The 11,892-nt window shown below is 40.6% G+C and overlaps 1 protein-coding gene across 2 annotated transcripts in view; it reads left to right on the top strand.

Moving 5' to 3' along the window:
• Positions 1 to 11,544, top strand: part of MND1 (meiotic nuclear divisions 1) — a 36,060-nt gene extending 24,516 nt beyond the window's left edge. The window contains exons 7-9 of one of the 2 annotated variants that reach the window (XM_081926244.1): positions 7,376 to 7,420; positions 8,925 to 9,049; positions 11,374 to 11,544. In XM_081926244.1, coding sequence (XP_081782370.1) covers positions 7,376 to 7,420; positions 8,925 to 9,031 — 152 coding nt within the window. In that variant the 3' untranslated portion in view covers positions 9,032 to 9,049; positions 11,374 to 11,544. Of the gene's footprint in view, positions 1 to 7,375; positions 7,421 to 8,924; positions 9,159 to 11,373 lie in introns of those variants that run through there. The other variant, XM_081926243.1, reaches the window with a different exon arrangement.
• Positions 11,545 to 11,892: the final 348 nt, after the last annotated feature.

The following is an 11,892-nucleotide window of genomic DNA, read 5'->3' on the forward strand; positions in this document are numbered from 1 at the left end:
CTAGTGGTACAGATAAAATGTTGCTTTCAGTTCTTTGGTAGAAGGAGAGGAGACAAATAATAGTTACTGAATAGGAAAGCACAAGATTCAGTGTTTGTTCATCTATCTCAGAAAAGAATTTGCTCTTTGGCGCATTCCCTAGTTGCCATTATTTTGTTAGAGTTTTGTTTTTTCCACAACTGTTGTCTTTCTTTACTTCCGCCCATCCCTATTTTACCTTTGCTTGTTTAGATTAGTAGCCCAAACATTTCCCCCTGAGGACCACATGAAAATTGCTGAGGGTCTTAGCGAACCATATGACAATTTTTCTGCCTGCTGTAGCAATTGTTAATTCCACAGAATTCAAATGAAATACAATATAAGAACTAAAAGAAGCAACAGAAATACAATTAGAAATCAATATGAATATTCAGGGCAATGTATGTGCCGTCTCCCATCTTCAACATCCACAGGCGTGCTGTGGACCACCTGAATGAAGCTTGTGGCCCACAGTTTGGGAAACCCTGGTCTGGAGGTTTAAATTTCCTCATAGCAGGAAGGTGGTAATGATTATACACAGATGCTTCTGTATTTGAATAAACAAATGGGGCCCAGCAACAACTTGTTGCAGGGGGGGCGGGCTTCAAAGTTCTCCCTTATCAGAAAGAAAGGCAGCTGCTGTTCCTGAATGGGAACACCTGGAAGACCTTGAAAATACAGATCAGGTTGGCTGTCAGGCGATAGAATCTGCATCTTCAAAGTAGTCCGGTTGCTCAGAGCAGGAAAGCCACACAATTTGAAGAGCGATAGTTATCTGCATTCTCTTTCTACCCCCACCCTGGAGATTACTCATATACACTTTCACACTCTTCGCTTTGTTTTTTTCAAAAAGCTGTGTGTGTATATATATATATATATATGCTTTCGTAGATTTTCACGGGTACAGGAATGCAGGTTTTGGTGTCCTCGGGTGTCTTCCCGTGTAAAAGTTGGGGTGTCTAGGCAACGTTTCGACGAGGTCTCACAAGTAACAAGAAGCCGAAAGCACCAGCCTGAAGATGACGAGTGAGACCTCGTCGAAACGTTGCCTAGACACCCCAACTTTTACACGGGAAGACACCCGAGGACACCAAAACCTGCATATATATATATATATATATATATATATATATATATATATATACACATATACATACATACTTTTGCAAACCTCTCGATTCTCATGAGGCTGCTGATGCCTCCCTGTTACATGTTGCTGGTGCTGTTTTGGCTACATAAGTATCGAGGTTCGAAAACGAACATCAGAAATGGAGGGAATGCTGATAACACACATCCTTCCTGCCAGCATGGTATGATACAGACAAAATACCCATGGTGTGATCTTCTGGACAGACACAGAGTCCATGAGTTGACCATTTAAAATGTACCTCCTGCATTGATCCAGCATGTGAGTAAATTGGCCTGCCCTTTTGAGTGAGGGCTGCTTCCGCTTCTGCAATGCGATAAAGCTTTTTGTGCAATGCAGATTTTGGAGGATCTCTGTTGCGACTGTGTCTCAGTTAAATCCTTGAACAAATGCCATTGTGCACATTAATTATGCATTTCCTTTGACCAACATCTGTAGAGGCCTTCTGTAAAGCTAAGGAAGTGCATAAAACAATGTCGCATCTGCCTTTACACTTAAGAACAGTGCATATTAAAGACTACTGTGCTAGCTGTGCCTTTGTGGGGCTGCATTGTTAAAGCATTAGATCTTTGTGAACTGTTTTTTTAAATTTTTTAAAAAAGAAATCTGTCAAGTCCCATCAATGCAGGCTTCCCATGTCCCTTATGGAAAGGTCAGACTGTCAAATCTCATCAGTACAGAAGTACTGTCTCTCCAAAAAGTGTCTGATAGGGTTTGTCAGGACTATGTAACAAAAGACTTCTGTCAACTCCACACAAATACATTGTCTACAACCATACGCTAGGCTTAGTTGTACTGCCCACACACTATTGACCTATTTGGGGTTTCTTTCTCGCTCTTGAAATAAAAGAGCTTTTTGCTCATAACTCAGCTCCACAGTCAGCACTAGAAGATGGGCTGAAAATCTGCTGTTTGTAGTTTGAGCCTCTCCCCCACCACAGCAGTTCCCAGTCGTCTTCACGTAGCTGCCTCTCAGATTTTTCTGTTGTGTGGACAGCAGAACAACTGGACATAAGTTGGCTTTGCCTCTTGGTCATCCCAAAAATGGAAGAGGGCAGGAAGAAAGGTCTTTCCTGGTCTTCTCAGGAATGATGGGGGTTGGAGTCCAACAACATTTGGAGGGCCACAGGTTCCTCATCCCTGATCTAGCCATTGCATGTTTTATGACCGCACTTGGTATTGTCAAAGAATTTAGCATCCTAAAAATAGTGGTTTTTTATTTTTAAAGGTTCCTATTTCCTGTGTAAAGATAAAGTTATGTGCATGCTTATGTGCATGTTAGCAGTCAGAGTAGGTGTTTACAGTTTGTTGTTTTCATGCTATTGTAGAATGATGCAAAACATATTTGCATTTATTGGCATGGTCTGCATATTTCTTTTTCCTGTAACAGAATTTGACCCTGGTGCAGAATTTAGTCATTTCTTTTCTTTCTTAATTTTAACATAGCTTTGATATTTAAGAAACTTGGTGCTTCACCCAGCTACCAAAAGGATAGAGTTAACATCACATTTGAGTAATATAAGATGTATGTAGCATAATATATAGCAGAAAGAAAGAGCAGTCACTTAAGACCCCAGATTAGAAAATGCTGTACTGTACTGCGGTAACGAATGTGTGCAAACAAGCCTCACTGCAGATTGGCATAGAAAGTTGATTCCTTCTTAAGCAGAGTATGTCTCAAGTGTGGAGTCATGAAAGAGCTCTCTCCAAAAGCAGAGATGTAGTAGTATTATCACATGTTGTTTTGTATTGTCACACGTTATTTGGGAGTGGTAGCCAGTGCTATCTCTACTCCAAGTTGGACCTGTTTAAGTTGATGTATATGACTAACTTATGTTCAATAATTTCAGTGGATCTGAAGAACGCTGAAACTCATTTTACATCTTTATTTTTTATTTAACAAAATTTATTACTGTAAATAGAACATCAAAGTAGTTTACAAAAAAAGTCACACACTGAAATCGTCAATAAAAGACAAATGTATTCTTAAAAAAATCAGAATATAATTGAATACCAGCTCTTAAGCTAAAAACAATTAAAACACATGCTAACTTCTACTTGTCTGGATAGGTTTGTCTGCGCAATTTTTTTTTTTAGTAGACACCAAAAAGTGTGCAGCCAAGGTGCCTGTCTGATGTCAATAGGCAAAGTTTTCCAAAGTGTAGGTGCTGCCAAGCTAAAAAGAGAGAAAATCTTCCAAGTGTGGAACAAGTATTATGTGGCACTTGTAACAATGCCAGTTCCTCAGACTGAAGCAGTTAAGTGGGCATATATTGAGTGAATGTATAAGTAACTGAAAGTGAAAAATGTTCTGCTCTAGAATTGCTATAGTAATTTCTCTGTTTCAGAAGTTAGTGATGGCCTGTAGAGTAGGTTATGTTTCTCATGATTTGCGGAACATACTTTGCTTTTTACTGTAATCATCTCACTATTTAAGTGCAAAGCATGATTCAGTAGAACTGTAGAGCTGCAATCTTAGAGTTCCCACCCTGATTTTAAATGGTGCTGGAATACAGTCATTCCAGCCTTTGCAAATGTTGCTGAAGTAATTGCTCAGGAATATCAGAGTAAAAATGTGAGTTACTATGTGCTATTTTAACAGTAACTAATTTGAAAGTCTCCTAGGAGATTGGACCATTGCTGGCTAAAAGAAATCCATAAATCCTGCTTGCTGGTAGATATTTGAAACCTGATAGCTTACACTGGCCTGAGCCACTTCTTGTTTTGTAAATTTAGATACTCTTTCTATCTGAACATACTTGATGCTTTTTTCAGGGTCAGGACTTGAGGTTCCTGTTTTCTAAAAGGTTTCATTTTACATCTTGTCAAGTTGCCTTAAAAGATGAAAGGGCTAGTATTGTTTGCAGATACTTCTTGCTGAAAATTCAAATGATGCTTGCTGTTAGTAGGACTATGCAAAAACCCAGGCTGTCAAATCCTCAACGCGAGGTAATAAGGTTACTGAGGATTAAGATTGTTTATAACCGTTGATTATTGAACTTTTCCCAATATTTTCTTCTGATCTTTTATATCAACTCTACAAATAGTTTGAGACATTATCTTACTCCAAGGTATCCAGTTCTTAGATCTTGCGAAATGCTTACTGCTTTGCTCACAGCAATTATCCCAATCAAATCCCAGAATTTACATCCCTTAAGTTTGCAAAAGGCCATTTACAAGCAACTTCCCATTAAGCTCCACCAAATGATGTGAACCTGGAAACACCCTGTACAGAAGTACTCTCAGTTTCTAATGCAGAGATGACTGACCTGTGGCTCTTTAAATGTTATTGGATTCCAGCTCCCATCAGCTCCAGCCAGCATGGTTAAGTATGGTGGGAGGTGTTATCGAACAGCCTTTGGGGGACTACGGGTTCCTGCTCTATTGAGTTTGGTGTCTGCTACTCCATCCTGTCCACATTTGCAGGCAGTGATTCCGTCTGTGCCTTAGACAATCTTTTCTTTGAGTCAAGACTTTTCTCTGAAGTTGCAGGTGTGCCTTGGAGTAGTACAGATAATGTTTTGCTGGCAGTGTTTGTTCCAGACTAAGTGCAGAAAATAGTAGCAATGTTGTTTTTATCTATCTATCTATCTATCTATCTATCTATCATCTGTCATCTATCTATCTATTTATACCCCGCCCATCTGGCTGAGTTTCCCCAGCCACTCTGGGCGGCTCCCAACAGAATATTAAAAATATGATAAAAGTTCAAACATTAAAAACTTCCCTAAACAGGGCTGCTTTCCGATGTCTTCTAGAAGTCAGATAGTTGTTTATTTCCTTGACATCTGATGGGAGGGCGTTCTACAAGGCGGGCGCCACTACCAAGAAGGCCCTCTGCCTGGTTTGTAGCTTATGGCAGGGTTGGGAAACCTGTGGCCCTCAAGATGTTGTTGGACCACAACTGCCCTTCAGTTAGTGCAAGCATGTTCAGAGTCCGTTTGGGGGCCTAATTCGGCCCCTGTAGCAGTATATGTCTTGGGGTTAAATCCTTTAAAAAGCTCAGCAACTCTGGTCAGCCCTCATGCATGTTCACTTTATCAAATCTAGCCCTCTTTGAAAAAGGTTTGGGCACCCCTGAGTTAGTGGGTGATAGGAGTTCTAGTCCAGCAACATTTGGAGAACTAAAGCTTAGCCACATCTGGCTTACAGACAAGACCAGGATGGAGCTTAAGGCCAATAAAAAGCTGCTGTTGGCAATGAAAAATGTTCTTCCAGACATAGGGAGAAAAGTGATGCATATAAGAAAATGGTGTGTATGTAGGGGAGAGAATTATGGGAGCTTGTGTAAAATATAGGGAGTGAAGGCTACAAAGAGATGTCACTGTTTTGGCAGCAGCATGTGAAAAGGTTTGATATTTCCCATGTCTCCAAACTTGTAAGATAGCAACTAGGTAAACATAGTTAAAACTCCAGTGGCTCTTAGAACCTTATTTAGACTAGCAAAATCATTTAATATATTTTTTATGCCCTCTCTGAAAACTTAAAACAAGTGTTGGCAAAAAAAAAAGTTGATTTAAAAGAAAATGTTTGGGAACAAAACCAAGGTTTTGAAACAACAAGTCTGATGAGTGCAACCTTATGTTGCTTTCAACCTGCTGAAACAGTATTTCCTTATGCTCTTTATATTGAGCTTATTTCATTTATTTATTTAAAAAAATAAAAATAAAAAATGTAGAAAGATAATCTAAACGTCCTATTTCTATGTCCTGGAAAACACAAAAGCGCAGAGGCCCATTTTCATTGGGTTTTTTTAAGAAATGAAAAATGCAAAAACCTTGTGAACCGAGCTGAGAACAGTACTTAGACTCAGATAATGTACATTAGCCTTCCTCTTGAGTTTGACGGCAGCTCATTTTGCAAGTTGAGTAAGTCTTGCCTACAGTACAAACATCCTAACAATGAAACATTTTATGTTTCTTTAATTTCTCAGCGTCCCTGGAGACAAGCTGTAGGCTGTGCATTGACCACTGCTAATAAATAATATAGGCAAGCACTGGCAAGACAGAGGGGTGTGTGTGGGTGTGAGAAACATGACAGCTCTTTCAGGCTTTCAGTATGGGAATCTGAGTCTGCATCTGTATACACTCCAGAGGGGGAAAGCTGAAAGATCTGAAAGAGAGTTGTTTGCTTTGTATACAGTTCCCCACCACCATCCCACTTCACAGTGTTTGTGGACTGATTTTAAGACTATTTTAAAAGGATTATTTGGGTAAATGTTTAAGCTACTGTTTTATACATTCCTTGGAGTGCTTGCCTTACTTCCACAAGTTGTCTGTTTGCACAAGCAGGCTGGGGTGTCAGCATGGAACCTCAGTCTAGGAAGCATATTCTTCCATTATGAAAGTTGCAGTGCTTGCTGTTGATAGCAACTGGTTCCCGTATAATGCTGGTCACTTGAATAAATTGCCCTCATGAGTGAGGAAGGTGATTGGAAAGAACATGTGAAGTGGCCCATGAGCAAGGTCACTCCAATCACTTAAAAAGAAAGAAAGAGAAATTTCGCCAGGAGGTGAAAGGATCTCTAATTTGTCCATGTTTTCTTTTTGTGTGAATGTGTGGTGTGTGTGTGTGTGTGTGTGTGTGTGTGTGTGTGTGAGAGAGAGAGAGAGAGAGAGAGAGAGAGAGAGAGAGAGAGAGAGAGACCACGTGGATGATTTCCTTTTTTCAACCGTATAATTTTCTTTGCATCAAGAGAGATGATGATGCAGACATTTCTAGTGATGCACCACAAAAGTCAGGTGCCATGATTCAGGAATAGGATGTGTTGAGGGCCACAAATATGTGGTCCTAAAAGCAAGCTGAGCAAGCAGGTGGGGATGTGGTCAACAGAACTGCAAAAGGGATGTGAACAGTTAGATCCCAATCTTATTGAGCCCAATTTTTCCCAACCTGTGTGCAGAGCCATTTCTGGTGCATGATAGCAAGTTGCAGTTCTAAAGTTGCTACGTGACATTTTTTAGCATACTTGTAGAAACCACATATTTAACATGCTGATTCAGTTTGATATAGCTATGTTAATCTTATTTGAAGGTTTGGTGGAATAATAAGTTCAACAGTAAAACATTTTCAAGCTGTTGCAAAATAAGAATTGTGCTGTGTGTTCACAAAACCACTTTTAAATGCCATTTTAACCCCTTAAGGCTGTTGCATTACATGAGTAGGAATTGCTGGTATTGATTTCCTGTTGTTTCTTGTTTTTTTTTCCAGGTCAAGCAAATAAAGTGGCCAAGGAAGCAGCCAACAGATGGACTGGTGTGTCTGCATTTGCATTCCTTAGCAACATCCCTGTCCCTTCCTTGAGGAAAAATAAACTCAAGAGAAGAAGCAATCATTCATAAAACTTGCAATTTGTTAGCTCTTACCAGAGCTGCTATGCAATTCATAAAATATTATTTAACTGGTAGTGTTTGCCATTGCTCAGGAAAATACTGCACATGAATGCTACTTCTCATGAATGCATCATTATAAATTTATTTCATGTGTTCTTAACAGCTGGAGTCATTGTCACATGTCATTATCATTTTTGGTCAGTTTCAAATCACTGTATATGTTAAGCAAACCCAGTCTGCAAATAATGTGCGCAGTAGGAGAATTTGTTCTTTGCATTTCATTTCTGGACAGCCTATAACGGGGGACTTTCTTTCTCTGCAAACTAGCAAAGTGCTTGACTTTCAGCCAGTAAAAGACTGATGCAGTGAGCCTGGAGGACACAATTGTGTCTTTTAAATTTGATTCCACAGCATATCTTAGATTACAGCAAGCTCTTCTTATTCGTTATCACCAGATATCCACGTTTATGGGGATCAACGGTACCATATAAATGTAATTTTGCACTTCACAACTGCTTCACATGACACCTTGTTATCAGGTCTAAAGCAATTGATGTTTGTCTAGGATTCAGCTGCATCACTTCTTCACCCTGATAAAGCCCAGTAGAAAATAAAACATGCACATTCCACTCACTAAATTGATCTATTGAACACGCATCACAGAAGTTGCAAAATATAACTAAATATGATGGATTGCCTTATCCCACATAAAGTTCTCTTTTATGATTATCTTCCAAAGCCCTTCTCCAGCTGCCCCCTGCCCCTAGCCCCCACCACCAGAAGTTAGGCAGGTGGCTCTTGGAGAATGGCCATTCCACTTTTTGGAATGTCCTTGCCAGGAAAGCTTAGCAGGCATCAACTCTTTGTTTATTTTCCTAGACCTTTTAAAACCACCTTCAGAGCAGCAATGCTGAAGGGCAGGATAAAAATAACAAATCTCCTTTTTTGTTTGTTTTTTGTTGAGCTGCTCTGTTACTCCTCTTTAAGTGTTTGCAAGCAATGCTGTTTTAAGAACTGGATATGTGTTGACTACTAATGTGCCCTGGTCCCCTTCCTTGTGATTTTCCAGTTCTGTTGCAAGATCTGATACCAGTTACCGCTTGACAACTCCTGTTGTGGAGAGTTTCCTCCCATCAGATGTCCTGTTGGAGGTTTGAGACTGGTGAAAAATCTCTATGGGTAACATACAGGCAAGTTCATGGTAACTAGTGTTAGGTGTTGCAACAGAAAGGCAGAAAAATCACTTTGAGGAAGACCTTGGCATGGAATGGTAATGTGTAGACTGGCCCTGCTGTTTCACACTGGCAGTGGGTCTTCTTTAAAAAAATAAAATAGAAATCCCTGATGATTGAAATTCTAAAAACTTTATTTCTTGAAAACAAAAACCCATCTTATTTAATTCCCCCCCACCCCTATTTTGTCCACAGATAATATCTTTGCAGCAAAATCTTGGGCCAAACGGAAGTTTGCATTTGAAGAGAGTAAAATTGACAAAACATTTGGCATTCCTGAAGACTTTGACTACATCAATTAGAAAGGTTTAGTAAGAATGGCAAGTAATTTAATATTGTTCAAGAGATTTTGTTTTCATTCCGAAGTTTCTTTTTCTTTTACCATTATTTGTATTTTGGTTAATAAAATCTGAAAATATATTGAAAATATATTTTTGCTTTCACTCTGTGACCCAGTAATTTTATCTCATAGAATCATAGAATTGCCGACTTGGAAGGGACCCCAAGGGTCAACTAGTCCAACCTCCTGCAATGCAAAATGAGAGCTAATTATAATCTATTATTAAGGTAGATGCTATAATGTCCATTTTGCTAGCTGCATTATGTCAGAAAGTGTTGCGGCCTAGGCCAAAAACATGGGTGAGAGAAACTGGAAACCGTGTTTTATGCTGGAAAATAAATAAGGCGGTGAAATAAATTACATCTGTAATTAAAAGTTTTGGGGGAAGATATGAAAGAACAGCTATATTCATTTCATGCAGTGCACTAGATATACGCAAAGAATAGGCAATGCAGTTACCGTATTTTTCGTCCCATAGGACGCTCCATCCCATAGGACCCACCTAGTTTTTTTGGGGGGAAATAAAGGAATTCCCCCCCTTTATTTCCCCCCCAAAACCAGGTCGGGAAAACCGAACCAGGTCGAGGAACAGCGGGATGGCGGCATGCGCCTCCTTGCTGTCCCCCGAGCTTGTGGGGCTGGCCGATGTCTGTCCGGCGGGTGGGGTGCTCTGCTTCAGGGCGCCCCTCGCGCCGGGTGGCAGGCTGCTATCCGCAGCATAGGGAGCCCTGCGGGAACTCCCGCAGGGCTGCCTAGGCTGCGGATGTCTTCATGAAGCCTGGAGAGCGAGAGGGGTCGGTGCACACCAACCCCTCTCGCTCTCCAAGCTTTAGCGAAAGCCTGCATTCGCCCCATATGACGCACCCAGATTTCCCCTTCATTTTTGGAGGGGAAAAAGTGTGTCCTATAGGGCGAAAAATACGGTAATCTCTTGATGGTTTAGTCAGATTTCCTAAGCTATGGTCTAGGATCACTGAGCAATTTTGAAAAACCAGGTAGACCCAAATAAAAGGCATAATGGGGCTGTACATGATCCTGAAGATATTGTTAAAATTTGGGGTGGGGGAACCAGACCCCCCATAATCTCTACATTCAGTGAAGGGTTAGAATTTGAGCAAATTCATGAATTCAGCTGTGTTGTTGAAGAAACAAAAGACTTAAAAAGGCCTTTGATAAAGGTAAGTCATCAGGAAAACATCAGACTCTGCCCATTTTGCTAAGGGCTTGAGAAACAGCTTGCCAGGGTGACTGAGTGGGGGACGATGCTGGAAGCAGAAGGGGAGTTGTTGTTTTCTCCCAAGTGCTGCTGGGAAGGAGGAGGAAGTGGGGAGAAATCCATGGAGGCTGAAGGGCATGAGCCATCCTGGTTGGCTGAAGCAGGTTGTTACAGAGAGAGATGGGGATGATGCTTAGGATGCCTCTGAATCCAAGACTGCACAGCTGGGAAGGACAAGCCCCTTTAGATGTGAATGCTGTGAACTCTCTCTCCATAAACCTCAGGTGTATATATGTGCGGATAAACCACACCTCCTAAAGACACTGCAGAAACTGCTGTGCCTCATTTTCCCAAAGGAAACCCAAACCCTGATTGAGTGCTAAGACCACTTGGCAGAGGTGGCCAGTAACAATATTTTCCTGGGATAAGCAGAAGAGGCAGCAGATTAGTAAAATGTAGCAATCACAATTCGCTGACAATAGTGCGAAATAACACAAGTGCTGGAAATTATCCTCACACCCACCATGACTTCAGTTTCAGTCATTGTAATATTGTGTTACTCGTTGATGGCCTTTCTACAAGACGTGAAATAAACAGTTGCTACACAGCTGTGGCATCTTCCTCAAGTTCCTGCTTCTCATTCGTTCATTCATTCACAATTCCATGGCAAACAGCACCACCTGCACTGAAGTCACCTGGCAGCTGCCTTTACCTGCACCTCATCTGGGTCAGTCCCCCTGCATTTCTCCCATTGATGCTACTTTGCTGCCAAAGCTGGCTGGGTTTCACATGCTAGATCTGTGGAAAGTGGTTCTGGTTGGATGTGTGCATACACAGCTCCCAGGCATCTGCCTGTGGACAGAGTGCTGATGTGTACGCACATTTCCCAATATTGTCCCCTCTTTGCAGCCCTAGGATATGAGCCCAGTGGACTTTATGGTGGCAACAACAGGGCAAAATGTAGAGTGGACTGAATGAATGGGGGAAGTCTACCACCACAAGGCAATCAGCCATCAGGGATCTCTCTCGTTAAAAAAAATTGCAGTATTTTTTCTTAATAAACCTATCTTTGCATGCCAACATTTTAGCTATTATTGAGAAAATGGCATCTAATCCTGAAAACCCTCAACAAGTCTCATCTCCCCCATTGACCATCTACCTTGGCCTTGGACCAGTCAAATGTCTTTCACCTTCAGTCACCCAAGTGTAACTTATCTAGCTCTGTGTTATTGTGAAAAATAAACAATTCAGATTCTTGATTTGCAGTGTGCTTTGTGAAATGATAAATGCTAGTAATATATGTGCTTCCTTAAGAGCAAGGAGATGAAAGACATCCAAAACGTAAACAAAACATAGTACAATATTAACTTCACTGAAGCCTTAATAATGTAGTAATTCAAAATATGCATTCTGACCACAAAAACAAAACCATTTTTTCCCTGGAAGCTATTTATTTTTTGTATTCTTTCCCACAACTTAATGTTAACAATATGTTCTGTGCTTTTCAAAAAATCTAACTAGTCACCTGATTTTGATGCAGATGCAAACCTGGCAGTTACAAAGAAACTTGTTATCAATTTCGTATCTTGCTTGAAAACATAAAATTA

This window comes from Podarcis melisellensis (genome assembly GCF_964234715.1).
Source record: "Podarcis melisellensis genome assembly, chromosome: 9".
NCBI classification, from domain to species: domain Eukaryota; kingdom Metazoa; phylum Chordata; class Lepidosauria; order Squamata; family Lacertidae; genus Podarcis; species Podarcis melisellensis.